The sequence below is a fragment of the Paramisgurnus dabryanus genome, chromosome 7 (assembly GCF_030506205.2).
Source record: "Paramisgurnus dabryanus chromosome 7, PD_genome_1.1, whole genome shotgun sequence".
Taxonomy (NCBI): domain Eukaryota; kingdom Metazoa; phylum Chordata; class Actinopteri; order Cypriniformes; family Cobitidae; genus Paramisgurnus; species Paramisgurnus dabryanus.
In genome coordinates, this window is record NC_133343.1 from 31790967 (window position 1) to 31813009 (window position 22043).

General features: G+C 37.9%; 1 protein-coding gene across 2 annotated transcripts in view; it reads left to right on the top strand.

Moving 5' to 3' along the window:
- Nucleotides 1–22043, top strand: part of cacna2d2a (calcium channel, voltage-dependent, alpha 2/delta subunit 2a) — a 231598-nt gene that overhangs the window by 13767 nt on the left and 195788 nt on the right. For both annotated transcript variants that reach the window (XM_065279542.2, XM_065279543.2), the window contains exon 2: nucleotides 1272–1353. In XM_065279542.2, coding sequence (XP_065135614.2) covers nucleotides 1272–1353 — 82 coding nt within the window. The remainder of the gene's footprint in view (nucleotides 1–1271; nucleotides 1354–22043) is intronic.

The window sequence follows — 22043 nt, forward strand, 5'->3', positions numbered from 1 at the left end:
TTATATTTTAATTGTATTTTTTTTTTGAAAGAATATTATAACTTAAGGAAGGCCTGGATTAACAGAGTGAACATACGGCAACACCATGAAAACAAGGTATTTTTGCTTAAGGTAATCATACCGCCAAAATCTCATACTGGCCCATGCCTAGTTTGTATTGACTAAACCTTAATTTTGAAAACTTTGCGAGAACACTAGTTTATACATTTCTTTACAGTTAAATTACTACAATTGTTAACAACTAGAATTTTTTTCAATTGAAATTTTCTGAATTTAAGGGAAATATCGAAATAAAAAAGCTTACATTTTTTAAAAAGTTTTTTCACCTTAAATTTTTTCACTTGAAGTTAGAATAAGTTGAAAAAACTGAATCACCAACAGTGGCGGCTCGTGACTGCTCATCCGAGGGGCACAAATTCAAAATATGTATTCGGAGTGTCAAGTGTGTTGCTCGTGTTTTCAAAATATGTGTTTGTTACGTCATGTGAACCATGTTCATCACGTGTTTTGTCAAAATAAGTGCCTGCTGCACACGCATCAAAACCATTTATAATAAAAGAGACGTTCATCACATCGAGCGCCCTCGAAAAAAGAAGTCATTTGCCGCTGTAACGAGGACTGCTTTACACAAAGCGAGAGAGATGAGAATCCATGTGCAAGAAGGTTTTATTGGAAAAATCCCCAAAAGGGCAGGCAAACATATCCAACAAGGGCAATCCAAAACATCCAAAACAAGAACAGGTATTCAAAACAGACTATAAACAGGAACAGGAATACTAAGCAGAACAGGAAACAAGACTACAGGATACAAAACTATGAAACGCTTGGTGATGCAGCAGAAACACATACTTCGCAGGGATTTGATCACAGTGAACCAGATTTATAGTGAACAGACAGGAAGTACAAAGTGAAGTGAGACATGACAAGATTTCAAAATAAAAGACTGGAAACAGAACATGATATCAAAATAAAAGACCTAAACACAAAACCCTTACAGCCACCACTGAATACCAATCACATAGTTTCACTAAGTATGACAAGTGCATTTTGCACTAGCAGTGTTAGTACATACTTTCGAGTAGGAATTTATGAGCTATGGGAGCCCAAACAGCAAAGATCCATAAATTGTACCGCTATTCAGTACTTTTCTTAAAATTATGCACAATTCCTAATTGTGTGCATTTTTGAAGCAGACAATGTTTGGTTTGAGCTATTATGATGATGATTGATACAGTTCTGTATATGTAATTGTTGTATATTGTCTCTTACAGAATGATTCACTGGGCTGGACGGATAGAGAAGGAACTGGAGAAGGTTCTGCAGTTGGTCACTGGAGGTCAACAGATGAAAGCTGTAAGTTTATATTGAAAATATTTTTAGGTGATGTTGACGATTACTATGTTTGAGCCAACATAGATCTTATAAAAGACACTGTTTACATCTGTTTTGGTGCAACGGTGAGATAATTACATTAATAGCTGTGTTTTCTGCCTTTAGTGATGAACTATAATTTTGTAATGGATGGAAGAGTGTTACCAACTATTTTCAATGCAAAGTAGCTAATGCTTGCTTGGAAAGTTGCTAAATGTCGCTAGATTATGTCATTACGTAATAAGCATACCAGCAACGTCATATTTGCATTCTGGCACTTTAAATATGTTTCACGTTTCTCTTACTCTCTAAACCGTCACAAATTGCATTTTAATACCACTGAATGCATAAAAAGGTTTTCTCATTTGTACATTCTCTGCTTCTGTTGTCAGACAATGAAACAAGTATTAAATAATGACCCATTAAAACTGCTTGTTAAAGTATTTGTTAACCAGCAATCTTACTGGTACTGAACTGTTAAAAGTCCGTCTGGCTAAAAAACTATTCAACTGTTTATTTGTTCAAACAGTCCAGTTTCAAAACAAATGAGGAGCAAACAAAAAAGCAAGACCTTGCATTCGCGTGGCAGTCTAGGCCAGACGAAATGCATGCAGATATCAAGCTATGGCTTATCCAAAAAGACGCTCACCCGAGAGTTGTTGCTACTGTATGCGCCTTTTGTAAAAAAAGGTCGATAAAGGGGTCTGAAAAGTCGCTAAATCTAGCAACAAAGCCTCCAAGTTGGCAACAAATGCAAAGTCTGAAATGTATAAGACATTCCTCTCCAAGGTGACAATTCTGAATTATTGAAATAATTTGTTAATTTCTAAAGAAAGCAAAAGTCTGAGACCGCATAATTTTATTAGGATGATAATACATTTATAATTGGCATTCTGTAAAAAAATTTATGATTTACTTAGTATTTTTGTGTTCCTTTAATCTTTGCATTCCAGCTACTAAAATCTGGTGATTCACTTCATTCGAGAATCTTTGAGAAGCAAAGAAACCTGACTTTATGTGCAAAAAAGTTAGCAAATGCCAATGTCACCCACATTTGTTTACTTTACAGTTTGAATAAATCAATCATTTGGACAGTACTGTATGTATATACATTTTATTTATACAGCCATGGAAAAAATTAGCGGACCACTCCAGTTTTGCTTTTAATCATCATTTCTATTGTGACCATTTCTGTCCAGTGTCTGTTGAATTTCAACAAAAGCAAACCTCATGAGCGACATAAAGTCACCCAACAGCAAATGTTAAAGACTGAGTGCATACAAAGACACATTAAAGATGTGATAACAAAAATCAGGGTTATTCCAAAAAATTCATATTTCTGAAATTTTCCTAAAATATATGTTAAAACATTAGCATTTTGTTATTGAGAAATGATTTTGAACTTGGTAATCACTTGATCTTTTTTGTTATTTGGAGCATGTTTTCCCCATTTTAATTTTCAATAAATAAAGGCAAATAAATGCATTATTTGTATTATGAACTTGGCAGAATTGTTGTTGGTAGTTGGCAGAATGAAACGCAAATGATCATTTTACCTAAACACATATCTATAAATTAGGGATGCATAACGATTAATCGCGATTAATCTATAGCAGAATAAAAGTTTTTGTTTACATCATATGTGTGAACTGTGTATAATAATTATGCATATATAAATATGCACACATGCATGTATAATGTTAAGAAAAAAATATATTTATATATTAAGTATTTATATTTTTATTTATAATATAAATTATACATCAATATACAAATACATATGTAATCATTTCTTAAACATGCATGTGTGTGTTCATTTATCTATACAAAGTTAATATATAGTTTACCATCCAAGCCAGGTTAATCACGTATCTCTGGCTATTTACTAAATGTGTGTTAATCTCTAGACGCTTTGTTTGTGTTAAATAAATTCTGCTTGCATTCAGAACAGAATAACTGATAGTATGGGTAAACGTTGCCAGTTGTTTGCAAAGCAAAATCTATTTAAATTTATTCGTCCGAATCGGTTTGGGACTCTTTGAATGCATGCAAGTGCGTTTCTGCACCCTTGGTAGCTGTAGGTTGCTGAGTCTGTGGTCGGTGCGAGGATGCGGGTGTGTGTGTGCTCAGCAAGTGTGCGAAAGAGCATTTATCTCCGGCCCAAACAGGAGTCGTCACAGGGAGTACTAAATGACCCAGCATGTGCAGAAAAAGCCATTTTCTAAATGGATGCCTCTTCCTATATGTGTGTCTGATGGAAATCTTCCCTAGGCTACGGCAGCCCACTAACAAGATTGCTTTCTATCATGTCTCTCTCTCTCTCTCTCTCTCTCTCTTTCGTCTTCATGCCCAGTTTATTCCCATATTCTTTTCCCACTCCTCCCAAAAAAGGATTTTGCAAATGAATTCTAAGCATTTTTTTTACTACTTTAAGTTATTTTGCTGAAAGTAAATATAGTCAGCTGCATTCATCGTGCATATGTGTATATATTGCGTGTTATCTGTAGAAACGGGTGTTTTGGAAAGGGCAAGAAATGAAAAAAGGGATAACTTTATTAGTTTTTAAACTATGCAAAACAGATGAAGAGAGTGTGCAGCATGGCAGTAATACTTGTTGGGAATTTGGGAAATTTAGTATGTGTTTGATAAGTGAAATTCTGGATATGGATTGCGATAGAAATACATGTTCAGATTTACAATTGTGAATAGAAACTGTATCTTTTTATCACAGATCATTTGCGGGTTTAGGCAGCCGAGAGGAAAAAGTTTGTGACCCCAAGTTTTCTGGGAAAAAAATCCATATTTCCTGTGTTGGCTAGGATTATATCATAAAATTCTAGACTTTTTAAGCACATGTGCTAAATAGTTTTCGCTTTAAATGCTTCTGTATGTGAATATTGATTCATACCAAAATGCTTTTTTGCATATTTATTGCATATTACACATGAAAACGTCTCTGGTTACGTATGTAACTGTTGTTCCCCGAGAAGGGAACGAGACGCTGCGTCTCCCTTGCCATACTTCTTGCATCCCTGTAAAGCCGTCTTTGGCAATATTTCATATAGCAATCTACTTCCTGGCTCCCGCGTCACCCTGTCTTTGTCGTTAAGCCTCACCATTGGTTGAATTTGATATACACATTCAGACGTACTTACCCCTGGAGGCGTCCCCAAAGTGTCGTCGCAGTGACGCAGCACGAGTTCCCTCGAAAGGGAACTGTAACAATGTATCTTAAAAGGTAACACAATGTAACCTTGCTCTCACTTGAAATGTGTCACTTGAATTTGAGGGTATTGGACCTGGAAAGTCCTTGAATGGTCCTTGAATTTGAAGTTAACTAATGTGCGCGAAGCCTGCATTTTAATTTATCACCACTTCCATTCTTATATGTAATGTTTCCTTGAAAAATATTTTGGGAGAAACTAAACAAACCGGACGTTTGCTGTTTCTATTTTAGTCTCTCCGTCTGTCTTGAGTCAGTTCTGTTAGATAAGCAGTCATACAGCTTTACTCCCACATACAGACACACTCTCTAACAAACTACTTCAGCCGCTGTGATATAAATAGCAAACACACACACTCATGTGGCTCTTTCTCTGCCGGGATTCTGGGCATCTCTTCAAGGTTATGACAACTTGTGTTGAGCGAATCATCATCTGCATATTTCAAGGCTTCTGCTGAGTTTATCTCCTTTCCTTATTTAATTTTTCCTTTTTAGGAGCCAGCTGTGTGTGTTTACCTCAAGTATGATTGAGGACAAATATTGAACCACACACACGCGCAAGTGCAGGTGTCCAAATACCCAGTGACATGATTTGGTTTAGCCCGTTTCATTTTGAAATGTTATGAACTGACAGCATCGGTCCCCATTTGCTTTCATTGCATCTTTCTTTTGATGTAATAAAATGGTGACTTAAGCTGTCAGGTAATGACATTCTGCTAAACAGGAGAATTTATGTTGCCAAAAATAGTCGTAAAGATCTTGTTATAGTTGTGCGTAGGTCCTACGACATAGCCACGATGGCGTAGGTCAGGGGTTTTCAAACTTTTTGTGTGTGTGGACCACTATTTGTAATCTAGAATTTTCGCAGACCACCTCATAAAATATGTCTACACAAAGTCCTAAATTTATCTGCACTTCTAAATAGGCTTACTAGCACTAAAACTATAACTGGTCATCACATAAGTACAACAGATTTTTTAAAAATATTCTTAGAATATATTTTATTAAGAAAAAAAAAATATTTTTTTTTATTTATTTTTTGCCTTTACACGGACCACCTGCAGTACCCTCACGGACCACTAGTGGTCCGCGGACCACAGTTTGGGAATGGCCGGCGTAGGTTATGCGTCAGTTTTCATTGATACTTTTGCATCGTCGTCCACATCGATGTGCAAATACACATGCAGACCGCTGGTAGGCAGTATCCACGGATGTTACCACAGTACCAGCGTGACCGTCAATGAAGAAGCAGCTTGGCAAGTTTAAAACACAAGCGAAGAAGAAAAAGCAACTTGTTGTGTATGTTTTGAGATGACCAGCAGTTTTGGAAGTAAATAAACAGTGACTAATGTTGCAGTTTGAGTTAAATCACTCCTCAACTTGGTCTGTCTTTGTTTTCACCGTCGCCAACAGAAATACCTATGCTTGCACGCTATAAAAAATTTGGCGAGATGCACGTCAGGCTACACAGAGCTACGGATAACCTATGGTGTAGATACGGCACGACTATAAATTGGACTTAAGCCTGTGGGTTTGAGTTAACGATGGGCAAATTTTCATTTTTGGGTGCACTGTCCCTTTAAAGGAGTCTTATGATGTTGCTAAAACAAATTGTTTTGGTGTATTTGGTGTAATGCAATGATTTAACTCAAAAATAACATTATTTTGTGTATTTGGTGTAATGCAATGTGGTTTAAGGTTCGAAACACAATGCAATTCTCTACCAGTTGAGCTGCAGAAAATGATATGAATTTGCCTTCATGACTGACGGCCAGCTGCTACTGTGTTGGATTACGTAATAAGATAAAGTTCACCAATGATATTGGAGTAATGTGAACTGTGGTTGATGACTGTAGACGCTGACCTCCATGACATCTGACCTCTGCCTGCTTTCTGCTGAAGTCCTTGAATAATTCAAATTGATGGGTCTGAGCTAGAACTGCAGAACTACAACTCATGTGATGCTACAATGATGAAGAACCTAAAGTATGTTCTGAAACCTAGTGAGCTGCGTATATGTAAACAGCATTAAGAGCATGTACGTAAACATCGTAGACACTAAAGCTTTGTTTATAGTCACGGTTTGGTCCGCATATGTCTCAACAAATGAACAAAGTGTTTATAGTTGACCCACTCGCTGTTGCAGTATTCTTTGAACCGCCAGGGGGCGACGCAAGCAATGAAGCCAAAAACAAACACGATGAAGACGATAAAAGCAGTCGTCTCCTGGAACAACCCTGGTGCTTCTAACGTCAGAACTTGATATATAAATATGAGAACATGAATAAAACAACACTCTCTTAAATATGTCTTAATTAAACATTATCGTTTCATTAACGTTTTGACTAAACAAGCAGTACAGACATCTCAAGGTTTGAATTTTTTTTTCTCGTCCAGTGGTTCATTCAATACAAATATAAGCCAAAATTCAGAATCATATGTAAAAGAATTTGTGTGTTGAACTGCAAAGTTCAACACAGATAAAGAGTGTCAGATAAATAGTATATGCATTGTTTTGCATGGATTGATCAAAGAGATACATCACGGGCTTGCCGTGACAGAATCGCCTCAATTTCGGTCATTTTTGGATGCAGAGCCACGCGCGCAGTTACAAAAATTGCCGTGCACACCTCCACACGAAATGGGGTCTCGCGTACCCAACACGCACGCCCAGTGCCCACTCTGCGTTGACATTTTTTCCGGGCGCACCAACATGCCCGTGCGGACACGTCGAATAAACATAGTTTGAGGCAGAAGGTGGACAGCAACATCTGTTTTATTTCATTATATAGCACCACACTTTTATTTGAGCCTGGTTGCAGCACACACATAAGGAGAATCTTAACAGATTTTTCCCCTTAAATCTTAAACATGATTACACTAGAAGATTTGAAAATCATGGCACATTACACACTATAAAATATTATTTAGATTATCGTGCCAGAGCTAGCGCTTCACATGACCTCAAGTGAAAGGGGATGTGAAGAATAGAGATTTTTTTATCACATTTATTATTATTTTAAATGTTTATGTTTGTATTTACATTTTCTTACACCTTCTACATTCATTTGGTGTTTAAAACGGAGGTGATTTTTCCTCAGCTATTGTTTTGACATGGAACATTTGTGGTACTCTGTCTCTCGTTGGCTATTGCGAAAGCACTGACGAAACTTTCCAGATTTAAAATCCTAAATATCAAGCATGTCTGATTTAATCGGGGCGGCCCCGATTTGCTTGCGAGTAGATCGGGGGGTGAAAGATTTGTTCTGTAAACGTCTTAGACAATCATTTGAACCAATCAATGTCTTGGACCCGATTTTCTCTCGGAATCTGAAAAATCCTGTATTGTAAACCTGGCTTTAGTTTTAGTGTCCGGCAAATCAGATGTTAAAGCTCAGTCATATTAAATCTTGTCCCAAAAGTGACAAAGTTGATACCCTGATCTATAAAAGAGCGACACCTCAGCAATGAAATTCTCCTCCGGTCTGGCATGATTTCTGATGCTTCTCTGTGCAGGTGTGTATGTAGGTGGTTTGTTCGCATTCGCAGTCCAGAGCTCTGTATAATCATGGCTTCAAGCTGTAGCTGACAGCAGCACTTTGAAGACATCTTTTATACATGAATTGTTCAAACACACCCATGTATCGCACAAACCCGTGTGGAGGACGAGCGCCTAAATGCCGGACGCTTCATCAATGGCTGCAGGTGTATCTGCTGAGTGCTGCTCTGCTTTAATTAAAGTTTTTAAAGTGCTGAAGTCAGTTTGAAGAGTTTGCTCAAAAGGACATTTTGTTATATTCTACTCGAACCATTCAACTTTGAAACACACAGCAGAATGTCCTTGGGCTGTTTATTTTTTCATACAATAAAAATGGATGGCGATTGTAAATAGGGCTGTGTATAAGGGAGAATCTTGCGATACGACACATATCACGACACATGGGTTGCAATGCAATGTGTTGCAATACTGTACGCAGGGCGGTATATTAGGATATTTCCTCTTTTAATGGGAAAGCTGTCCTTGAGAACACACCACCATATGCAAACCTTAGTTCAAATTTGTGGTGGGCCCCTATGTTAGTTCTCCCTGCCACCGTTAGGGCTGTGACAATGTGCACATCACAAACTACGAATAATATAAATTACAATCTTGCCCAGCGATATGTCGTCAAGTTCGTGTGAATGCAAAACGTCTTCAGAAACCTATGGGTGGCCTCACGGACATTACGTCCATCATTTTTTTTTTACAGTTTATGATTATACAACAGGGCTGTTAAATGCTTTATTATGTTTCACGTCGTGACGGAGTGCATTATTTTCAATTCATCAACAACCCACCATTGATTATTCCTTACTCAATATTATATAATATTTTATACATTTCTTGGAGTTTGAAATCCCAAATGATCCATTCATTGCATTAAATGGCAATACATTGTGTCTAAGATCTCTGTGTTATTTTTCTCTGTGAAATGCAAAAGGTGTTGTAAAAAAAATATGAGAAATAAACTTGAATAATACATACAGTCAGTTGATTTGAAGCTACAAGTCTCTAATTTACAGTAGTAAATACTACATACACAGTGATTACTATAACTCAATTGAAAACATAGTGATACCCTACGCTTGTCGGAGATGTCATTGTATTCTTGCTTTCTTTCTTTTTTAAACTCAAGCCACAGGGAAAATAAAATCACATACGATCTCAAACTTGCTTGTGGCATTTTTCTCCATGCTTCATTGAAGTTCCCCTAAAGCAAAGCTAGTGAGTGAACCAGGTTCATTCACCCCATCAGCGTATGTGTAAAGCCTGTCATATATGTCCAGTGCGTGAGGATTGTCACTTGATCTGTTATGTATTGTGTGTGTGCATTCAGGCTTGCCCTACAGAAATAAAAATATACATTCTGTCATTTGTGTCATTGCAAACTCAAATTAAATTTTGCCCTTTTGGAACACAAAGCATGGATCCCTTTTACTCCAGTTTCCTTTTATTATAAGAACAACTCATAAGCAAGATTGTTAATCTCAGTTGTATCTTCTAGAAAGCAATAAGATTGAATGCAGAGCAATTTGTGTCATAGGGCCCTATTTTAACGATCTAAGCGCATTGTCTAAAGTGCACAGCGCAACGTCTAAATGGGCGTGTCCGAATCCACTTTTGCTAATTTAACGACGGGAAAAATGGTTTGTGCGCCGAGCGCATGGTCGAAAAGGGTAGGTCCTGTTGTAATGGGAGTATTTTGGGCGTAACGTGCAGTAAACCAATGAGAGACTCAGCTCTCATCCCCTTTAAAAGCCAGTTGCGCTGGCGCTATCTCTTATCCCTATTTAGATGACGGACTTTGTAAACTGAAAAACTAAGCGGAGGAAGAAGATCCCCAGTTTAAGATTAATGTTAAATAATTGTGTTGTTTTTCACTTGTATTGAAATTGTTATTTTTTTATTAAAAACTTTTAAAACCCGTTTTCTTTTAGTCATGGAAGTAAAAAAGCAGGCTTTTAATTGCTTTAAATGTATGGCTATCCAATATCATCAAAACATAATTTACAAGTATGTAAGATAAGGTTTGTACTCTAAAAATACTTTATTTGTAACAAACAGGAGATAAAGAATTTACAAACGTCTCTCCTCACATTTCAGCACTTTGGACAGCGTTTTTTTAGCAAAGAGTTTTTTTAAGCATTACTTAAAAATGTTTCTCATCTCACCATATCCACAGGTACAGAGTCATCATATAATAAATCCGTGAGGTAGCATTAAAAACCCATTTAAAAACAGATGCATTTGTTCAAAGCAAAGCATTTATTTACTTACCAGGCTGCAGGTGAAGCAGCTCTTTGCGCCTTTAACGTCTCATAATTACTCCTCATTTATGTCCAAGAGACTCAATAATAATCTTTTACATTCAATCCTTTAATCTTTCATATTTAAAAGCATTTTTGTGCTGCTGCGCATTCATGTACTTTGTGATAAGCAAACCCGCGTTGTCCTCCCGTTTATAGGCGCATACTAATGCGCTCTTTAAATAACATAAAACACATTGCGCCATTGACTTTAGACTTTAGAGCAGGTTTTTGTTGGTCAATGGCGTAGTCTATTTTAGTTGCCTCAAAATAGCAACGCGCCAACAATGCGCCTGAACACACCTCATTTTCAGACCAGAACGCCCATGGGCGCAAAAGGGTGCGCAAATGCATTTGCTATTTAAACAACGCAGCGCTAAACGTGAAAATTAGGGTGGAAACTAGCGAAAGACACTTGCGTCGCGCATTGCGCTGCATTGCGCCGGGTGTAAGATAGAGCCCATAGAGTAAGGCGCTACTCGCAGAAATGCTAAAAAACCTTTATGGCCCTATTTTAACAATCTAAGCGCATGGTCTAAAGACGAACCCACTTTTTCTAATTTAATGACGGAAAAATTGTTTATGCGCCAAGCGCATAACCTAAAAGGGTTGTTCCTATTTTCGTAATGAGTAATGGGAGTGTTTTGGGCGTAATGTGCAATAAACCAATGACAGTCTTAGCTCTCATCCCCTTTAAAACCAAGTTGCGCCTGGCACCATGCCTAATTCTATTTAGAAAGCGAAATTTGGAAACTGAAAAACTAAGCGGAGGAAGAAGATCCTTGTTAAAAAATTGTGTTGTTTTTATTTGTATTGAAATTATTATTTTTTGGATTAAAACCTTTAAAAGCTGTTTTCTTGAGTCATGGAAGTAAAAATAGCAGGCTTTTAATTGCTGTTAATGTATTGATATCCTTCATAATCATTGTTATCATTCATAAAATAATTTGCAAAAAAAGGTTTGTACTCTAAAAATACAAACAAGAGATAAAGAATTTACAAACGTGCGGAAAGCCGTCTCAGCACTCGGACAGCGCCATGAGTTTTTTTTTAAAGCATTACTTAAAAATGTTTCTCATCTCACCATATCCACAGGTACAGAGTTATCATATACAATAAATCCGTGGGGTAGCATTTAAAAAACATTTTAAAATAGATGCATTTGTTTAAAGCAAAATTTACTTACCAGGCTACAGGTGAAGCTGCTTTTTACGCATTCTAACGTCTCATAATCGTTCATCATTTATGTCCAAGAGACTCAATAATAATCTTTTACATTATAATCCTTTAAGTTTTTAGATTTAAAAGCTTTTTTGCACTGCTGCGCATCCATGTGCATGATATGCAAACCCGCGTTGTCGTCCCGTTTACAGGTGCATATTTCTAACGCGCTCATTAAATAATAAAAACACTATTGCGCAATTTTAGTTGCCTCAAAATAGCAACTCGCCAACAATGCGCCTGAACACACGCAAAATTGGGTGCAAATGCATTTGCTACTTAAACAACGTGGCGCTAAACTTGAAAATGATAATTGCGCTGTGTTGAAACTAGCAAAAGACACTTGCGCCACATTGCGCCGGATGTATGATAGAGCACCTAAAGTTTTTAAAGTTACACAGATTGAGTCATGAAATAATACTGCTAACCTTTTATCAGCGCTATAATTTGTGGCCTTTACCAAATAATGTATTTTCCTAACATGTAGAAACACCATGAAAGGTTTTGGCCCGAGCAGAGTAGGTGATGGTTCTCCGCAGTTGCTTAAGTGGAGACAATATGGTGTATTGTTTGAAAATCTGATTATTGTCCCTTCAGTGTTTCTGTCTCTCTGACAGACTGAAGCGTTGGTGGTGTTACAGCGCTCACACAGGCACAGCTCAATTTATATTCCTTAAACATAACAGTTCTCTTCTTCTGCTTTACCATTCCCCTTAAACTTTTCTTTTAACATTGATAATTCACTTGATCATTTCAGCCTTGGGTGTGCTAACATTTTTTTGTAATAGGAGGGGGAGGCTCTGATGCGACATTTTGTTGTTTACAGATTTGAAAGATTTAAACCTAAACCTGTTTTAACCTGTGCACTTTATTATTTTGTTTCCTTGCAAGCACTGAAATCTACCTAAAAAGTTCTTTGCCTGCCATGCTAATCTTTTCCGGTGTGTTTGTGAGAGACTTCCCAGTGTAGGTTCACTATAGACAAGATATAGTCCGTAATATATTTTTTCGAAAATTCTGTTTTGAAGTGGAAAAGATTTGAGCTTTCTGGTTTTCATACGTGTTAATTCAGTAGCCGAGGAAAGATCAAGGTTTTATTAATTTGCCTTCTGTGTTTTTTAATATGTTCTCCCATTACAATAACATCAAAAGACACTGGCTACTGTGTGTATATGAAAGATTTCATTATCTGTATTCGAAACGCTTTTCCCAGTCCCCGACTTAAGACTCGTTGTAAAGGCATTGCAATACTTTGCAAGGATGCGGTCAAGTTTTACATACTATAAAGAAGCTCAAAGAATAACTGACCATAGGAGGTAGTAAATGGATTTACTGTAACCCTAAGTACTTTAACTTACTGTAAATGGAGTAATAAGATGCTTGCTTTAGTATACCGCACTAATTATTTTGCATACTATCTACATCTACATTTTAGATTTATGTTCATGCATTTGGCAGACGCTTTAATCCAAAGCAATTTACAGTGCATTACTAGGTATACATTCTTTCCTGGGTTCAAACCATAGTAGTGTAGTGTCCATGCAACATGATCTCACAAAGTTCCGTGGGATAGTCACAGAATTTTTTGCAAATGTTTCCGTGGCTTTCTCACGGATCTCCGCATTTTTCCGTGGCCCTGCCACAGAGTTTTTTTTTCCATGGCAAATTGTTAGATTTTCTTGAATTTGGCTGCTCAGTCTTTCGTGGCTCGCCAACGTATTAGAATGTATCTAATACGTAAAATAATAAGCAGGACCAAGTGCATGTGGGGAAAAGAGATTTAATGAAGGTTCTTATGTAGCATAGTTCTTCAGGAGCGATGTTGTCGTGTCAACCTTCTGCATTCTTAACCCAAAGTTCTGTCTGTGGGACAGAACTTTATACTTGATAACAAAAGGCCTACAAACAATAGAAACCTGTTAGGACCTCCTACAGGAGATTGGTCTAGCGAGCAGTCTACACTGAGGAATGGTGATTCTTTGTTATTCACACTGATCAGTTTCTATGGGCCATTTGGTTCACACTTTCACTGGAGACATGTATGTTAATTACATCAGGGTACAGTTGTAATGTAATCAGAAAGTTGATAACATCAGGGCACAGTTGCAATGTTAAGCATCAGACTTTGATTACACGTAAATGAAATATACACAAAATCCTTCAATCCCCCATTTGATCATATTTTGATCACACAAAAAATAAAATAAAAGATTTTGTCAATCATGTACACATGCAGTATACAGGTTCTTGCTTGTGATCACTGAAAAAGGTTTCAATGTAAAAATGGCTGCATTTCTTTGTGAAAGAGTCCTTTTTAAAATTTCATTTAAAAGTTGTAATCATGTAGACTTGGCGGATGTGGTTGTGTTTTGGTCTTTTTGTACTCTGCGGAGTCCTGCAGGTTATTTGCAAGTTAGAGTAATGTGGAAATGGCGGACGTGGATGTGTTCTGTGGATCTTCCCAGGTTTCTGCTTGGTGGTTGGTGCAATATGGTGAAGGTGCCAAACATCAGAGGTCTTTGCTTATTCTCTGGAACACTGAAACACCGGAACACCTGCAATCACACACCAGAGAAAAGGGAAACGTATCTTGCCAAAGAATCAGATTATTCACAAACAACTTCTACCTAAAACTGTCCTTATTTAATGTTGGCAGGACACTACAGTGTTTACCAGTGGTGGTATGTGTACCTCTTCATCCTCAGACGACATGCTAGAGCCTAAAAACTCTAGTCCCGCAATATATGGACTCTAATAAACACTACTGCCATCTATCCCTCATCTCTAGGCAGACTAATTAACTTTCTAATAGAACTTTCTCTTCGGGCCTTGTACTGCCAGGCTGAGTCGTTCAGGACTTGGCTGTCATTCAGATGAGCTTTAAGCATGTCTTCTGTTCTGAGTATGGGCATGGGCCTGCCTGTGACATTTTTTTTTAAAGGTTTCTTATGGGCATAATTGCTGTCTTGCTTATCATCACTTTGTTTTGCTGAACCTTTCATCAACAACATTTGTTCTCCGGAGAAGTCATCTTCAACTTGCTTAAGTCTAAAGTCAAGTATCTTTCTTGTTTGAGATTCCTTAATGCCGTGTGTGCACCCCTCTCCTTCACGGCTCGATTAACAGTATCATCTGCTAGGACATCACCTTTTGCTTCTATTGTTGAGTTTTCTCTGTATGCTTCCGTTTCAAAAACTCCATCTGGTCTTGGATGGAATGCCAAAGCTGGTGCTGTAGAGAGGGGTTCTTTAGTTTTGCTGAAGTGCAACAGCTTTTAGTAGAGTCTGTTTTTGTTCTACTGTCAGCTGCTGAAATCTTCTATCCAGGTGGTCCTCATCAACATTTTGGTCTCTTAATTTCAGGCTGCAATCTCGAATCCAGTGTCCTTCCTTGTTGCAATACCTGCATCTTCCATGTTTGGTGTTTGCACTTGTGTGTTTGTGATGTTCCACTCTCTTGTTGCTCTTCACAGATTTTGTTTGTAAGGCTCTCAGCTGGACATCTTGTGTTCTTTCAATCTTTGTTGACCATTCAACCAGCTGATTAAAAGCAACCCCAATGCTGTCCCAGTCATCATAACGCATTTTCAGAGCTTTAGAGATCTCTGGTTTCAGTGCATTTACAAATGCAGTTTTTAAAGGCATACCAGTGTCCTTGTTAAAATCCTCACTGTCATTCAAACCAGCATGTTCCAGCCAAGTTTGTTTAAAGCGATCTTCAAACTCTGTCACACTTTCCCCTGTCTTCTGCATGCAAGATGTAATTTTACCCCAATTAATCTCTGCAGGTTTTATTTCAAATAAGAATGTCTTTACGGCTTCCCATCCGGCTTCAATGTTCTCTTGAGACTCACCAACTTTGATGCTGACACTTTCAGTAAGCCTGTTTTGGTCACTGTCCCTCAAATTGACATTGAGAATGACTACTCCATCTAATGGATGTAGTGTGTAGATTTTGTGCAGTCTTTGTAGAACTTGCCAAACCTTCCGTGGATGCTTGTATACATCTGGCAGTTCCCTTGACCATTTGTCAATCTCCTCAGGTGTTGCTGGCTGGTATGTTCTATGCAGAACATATTTCTTCACCATTTTTGTCACAGTGCGAGTTCGTCTCTCTCCATTCTCCTCATACTCCTCCTCATTGTCAACTTCAATTTCAGTCCTTCTGTTTTTGACAATAACAGGAGCGAGTCTGACCGTAGATCTGCTCTTTGGGACATAGGTGTGAATAGGTGATTTAGCCTCTCTATCTAAATCACCGCTTTCACAGTGATCATGTGGTAGTTCTCTCAGCAGAGCCATTTGTTGTTGATTTTCAGTAACTTGTTGTTTAGTTACTTGCTTGTTGCAGCTGCTAGTTTCTTTAGTTGATGTCCTTGTTATAAAACAGTCTTTTGATTCAATTAGTCTTGAAATCAAATTTAGCAACATCTCATTCTGGTTTAACAGTTTCTCTTTGTCTCTTTTTTCATTTTGCAGTAGTTCAGATAATACTCTAACCTTAGCCTTCTCAGCTTCAATCTCACATTGTAGTTTGTCCATCTCACACTTCTGTAGATGCTGTTGAATTTGTTTGAGCAAAATCACAGACCATCCATCTTTTCTGGTGTTTGTCCTTAAGCGCTGTATCTTTCCATAAGCCCTTTTGATGTCTGGCAAAGCCCATTGTCCACTCTCTGAGTGCTTGATACTGTATTTCCTACAGATGTCATCATGGCATGTCCTTATCTCCAGTCTTTTGTCCAAATATGCATTCAGATTTTCCATCATCTGATCAATGGTTACATTTGGAGGTTCTGTTCCATGCCGTTCTGTAGTGGGTCTCAGGTTAGATCCAAAACCATTGTTTTTCATAATAGACTCAGCCATGGCCAGTACAGGAGAAGTGCCCTCAGAGGTGTAAAAACAAAACAGAAAGGTGTTAGATCTGTTAAAGATGCTTATTCATACCATTTGGAGTATACAGACAAACCAACTCAAACATAAATTTCTAAAATGTACTCTTAATAACAATAATTAGTTTGTGCTAACTTATTGTTTACTTCTTAATACTACAATTAAGAAAGAACGAGAACCATAATAAAATATGTATACTGTTTGCACACTAATAAACATTAGACTTCACACTTTAAACTCTTAGAATCTTCTCAATTACAGTTCTTATTTTTCTATTTTTCACTCAGAACATTCCATATCTTTCAATGGAAGGCAAATTGACTTAAAGTTCCATAATTTTGGTTCTAGACCATCTTTTTCTAACCAAATAGTGGCTACTGATTAGCACCCAGTCAAGAATCCTAAAATCTTGCAGCAATATCAGTCCCAAACTATTTCTGTGACTTCTACAGTTTCTGGATGAATGGACTAAATTGTTCTTTAACAATTCCTACAGACATTTAGAGAAAGGACCAAGCTTCTACTTCTACAATCTCTAGATGAACGGACTAAATTGTTTCTTAACAATTCCTACAGACATTTAGAGAAAGGACCAAGCTTCTACTTCTACAATCTCTATATGAACGGACTAAATTGTTTCTTAACAATTCCTACAGACATTTAGAGAAAGGACCAAGCTTCTACTTCTACAATCTCTAGATGAACGGACTAAATTGTTTCTTAACAATTCCTACAGACATTTAGAGAAATGACCAAGCTTCTACTTCTACAATCTCTAGATGAACGGACTAAATTGTTTCTTAACAATTCCTACAGACATTTAGAGAAAGGACCAAGCTTCTACTTCTACAATCTCTATATGAACGGACTAAATTGTTTCTTAACAATTCCTACAGACATTTAGAGAAAGGACCAAGCTTCTACTTCTACAATCTCTAGATGAACGGACTAAATTGTTTCTTAACAATTCCTACAGACATTTAGAGAAAGGACCAAGCTTAAAATGGTTAACAATGCTACACCATGAACATTGGTCTGCTTAATTTCTTAAGTAGTTCTTTAAGAGAGCTGATAAGTTTCACTCACCAAATGAAGATTTTAAAGTCATCAAGGAAGTTGCTTCCACAAACACAGTTCACAAACATAGTCGGTTTGTCTTCATTAATCTTCAGAAATCTTCAGAAACTAGAATCTTCAAAATTTTTCAGTTCTCTTCTTGTTGCAGTGATGAGTGCTCTTCTTATCTGTCTCTCCTGGCTGGCTCGCCAAATTGTTAGATTTTCTTGAATTTGGCTGCTCAGTCTTTCGTGGCTCGCCAACGTATTAGAATGTATCTAATACGTAAAATAATAAGCAGGACCAAGTGCATGTGGGGAAAAGAGATTTAATGAAGGTTCTTATGTAGCATAGTTCTTCAGGAGCGATGTTGTCGTGTCAACCTTCTGCATTCTTAACCCAAAGTTCTGTCTGTGGGACAGAACTTTATACTTGATAACAAAAGGCCTACAAACAATAGAAACCTGTTAGGACCTCCTACAGGAGATTGGTCTAGCGAGCAGTCTACACTGAGGAATGGTGATTCTTTGTTATTCACACTGATCAGTTTCTATGGGCCATTTGGTTCACACTTTCACTGGAGACATGTATGTTAATTACATCAGGGTACAGTTGTAATGTAATCAGAAAGTTGATAACATCAGGGCACAGTTGCAATGTTAAGCATCAGACTTTGATTACACGTAAATGAAATATACACAAAATCCTTCACATGGCATTCTCACTCAACTGCTTTTTCCTTTGTCGCTTCAGTTTAGGGTTAGATTTGGTGTTTGCGTTAGTATGTCACTTTAAGTATTGGTTTATACTATTTTTTATGTATTCTTTAATTTTTTCTAAACTTTAAACAATTGTCGCCTGGCGTTGGGGTTAGAGTTGGGTTTGGGTAGGAATGTCATTTTATGTAAATCTAACCCTAAACCGAAGCGACAATGGTAAGAAAATAGGACAAAACTGTTGAGTAACCAATCCGCGAGAATGCCACGGAAAAGAAAGTCTGGGCCACGGAAAAATGCGGAGATCCGCGGGAATGCCACGGAAAAATTAGCAAAAAATCTGTGACTATGCCATGGAAATTTGTGAGATCAGGTTGGTCCATAACGTCACCCATAGGTTTGTGAAGAGCTTTTGGCAGCAATTTTTTTTGTAACTTGTAACTCATCCGCATAATTAAGGGCGTGGCCACTTGAGTGACAGGTAAACTGCCACTGCTGTCATTAGAGTCGAGTTAGGCGGGCGTGGTTTCAGCAACCAGCCACCTCAGCTTCACACATGTCCAGCCTCTTTACCCATTTTCAGTTATCCGCGAGTGATGCGTGATGACGCGCAACCAAGATGGCGCCGGCAGGCACCCCCTACTATTGGCTTCAAAAATGATCTGGGTGACGTCACAGACACTACGTCCATCTTTTTAACAGTCTATAGTTCAAACCCTTGACGTTTTGCGCTGCTAATGCAATGCTCTACCACTATACAAAAGCACATTAATATCTATATTGCATGTTTTGTGTTATTTCTGCAGTTTGAGAACCTTAAAATTGTGGTTTTCATATTCCATCAATCCCCCTATTCAGTTCAAATCTGTATCTAACTTTCTTTGTCCACCTAAACCATAAGATGCCGATCTGAATAAAAGGACATGTTCGCTTGCAATGCATGATGGGATATATGCGCACGGATGCGTTCGGCTGGATTCAGATCAGCTATTGTGTTTGCTTTTTCTCATGGAATCTCAGAACGCCCTCTCCATCCATTGTTACACTCCTAAAGCCGAAAACTCATCCAGCCCTCCTTGTGAAGCACCAGCCCACACTTCTTTCTCAATTCCTGTCTTGCTCATAAATGTTTATTCACACTGTCTCCTCTTGTTTCTCCAGTAGATGGGTTTAGACTCTTCATAGTCTCTCTCTCTCTTTAACACACACACACTCTTATAGCTGGCTTTCGTTCTGATCTCCGCCTCTGGCTCTTCTCCCAGGGTTCTGTTGTTTGATGGGATTTGTGCTTTGGCATTACAATTGCAACATCTCTCTCTCTCTTTCCCGCTCTCCATCTTTCTCTCTCTCTCTTTATCATACATGCACAGTGAACACGCTTTCACATGAACACTTTCTGAACACTTTTCTTCAATAAAAATGATTGCATTAAAGAATTCAGCACATGTATGTCAGCTTATAAAAGCATAATCAGACAGAGGCAGGGACATCCATTACTAGCGAACACAGAAACCCGCTCGCACAAACTCGCACACGCGCTAGATTCAAACAATTGCTTAAACAAACTAAACTGACATATGAGTGCAGAAGCATAAATGAATGCGAGAGAAATTGAAATAAAGGTCATTTGCGTTCGCCGCTTCTCCCCGAGCATTTACTATGCCCTGCTTTTCTGTCTGCCTGTATATGAGCACGTTTCATCTGCTTTTATTGCACCCGCAGTCACTGCAGTTATGGTGTGCATGTGTGTTTATATATGCATGTGTGTCTGTGTGCCTTTGTGTGGATTTTGATGAGCTTTTCCCTGAAACACATTTGTGAGTGAAATAGCAAGTGTGTGTGAGGGGTGTGTGTTTATTGTATGATTTGGTGAATCTGTCAAGAAATGTTAGGGTCGTATTTCGACCTCAAATCAAAAGAAGTATAAGAAATAATATTTTGCTTACATTTTTTTGCATCATTATTAGTCATGCACCGAAATGAAAGTTCTGAAATTCAAAATAGGTACCTGCTGCACACGCACACATGGGTTTATGATGAAAAAGATGCTCATGTTCACAAAATACTCGCAAGACACTAACTTACTGTACACTAAACTTTGATTACACATGAGATTAAGCGAGTATCTGGCAAACGTGAACATCTCTTTTATCATAAACCCCTTCAAAGCGTCTGCAGAAGGCTCGTATTTGGTCACGTGATGCACATAAGTTCACGTGATGCACATAAGTTCACTTGATGTGCCGAAGACACGACAAGCCACACACATGACAGGCTAAATCTTGTACTTGTTTTGATAAGCTTGACATCATGCGCCCTCAAGTCACCGGCCGCCACACCAAAAACTGTGAATTTACTTAATTCCTTTTAATGTTAAAAGGTCTGTGTAATTGTTTAAATATTAGACTTTTTGTTTTATTCATTTTATAAATCCTTATTTATTATGACTCAACTTGTATACTTAAATGTTCTGATTTCTTTGTATAAATTCAATATTTGGCTTGATGGCTACATCTGGTGGAAATTTTGTGTCTATAGCCCATTTAGAAATCCCCTTACTGTTAAAAATGCTGATGTGTCAAATACTTATTTTCCCCGCTGTAAATTCGGTTTATATTTTCATCTTTGGGCACCAAAATTTCGGTGCATCTCTAATCATTATATTTTTTAGGACACATTGAACACATTTCCAAGACAATAAAGGGGTGTTTGTTCATGTACATCTGTATATAAGAAATCAAGTTGGAGAGTACATGAAGATATGGCTGTGTGTGTGTGTGTGTGTGTGTGTGTGTGTGTGTGTGTGTGTGTGTGTGTGTGTGTGTGTGTGTGTGTGTGTGTGTGTGTGTGTGTGTGTATGCATGCACGCCAATGGCCGCCAGTAACAGCTCATTTCACACACAGCTGACACTTCAAAGGCAGCCTGTATTAACCCTGTATGGTGGAACCCTGCGTGAAACCATGTTTCCCGTTTTGCCTTGCTCTCCATCGTCTCCCTTCACACCCACATTCATATTGAAATGACCCGATGCGTGCCTCATCGGTCTGGGAAATAAAACTTCAAACGAGTGCACACAAATGTCTGAGACGGGTCCAAGATCTGTTCACGACCAGGTATGTAGTCAGCACCATGCCTCAGGTTTAAAAAAATATTCAGGTGAATTGTAATTGTTGTTGGAGAGACTGGGAAACTCATTTCATCTTTTCATTTAACTTATTTCAAATTTCATCTGTATCTCAAAGTCAGTGTTGAATGGACACCGTGAAATTTGTTTCCATGATCTGCATAAAATTGCTATATAAAACCGGCCTGTCTTTTAGTACATGATCAATGCATGTTGTATGCACATGGTAGCTAACACAGGTTTTTTTTTAAATCTAGCCAATAAATGCAATAATTTAACGTCAGTTTACAGTGTTGTTTTGTTTGTTTAAACCTATAACTACCTATAAGGTAAACAGCACAGATGTTTGTCCCATAATACACCCAGCCCAGTCTCACGAAATTTCGTTATATAGTCACGTATTTTTTTGATTCTTTTTTCGTGCTATTATCACGAAATTTCGTGTTTTTTCGTGATCGTATAACGAATTCCTGTTTTCGTGTGATTCTCACGTATGTTACTCAACTGTTTTGTCCTATTTTCTTACCATTGTCGCTTCGGTTTAGGGTTAGATTTACATAAAATGACATCCCTAACCAAACCCAACTCT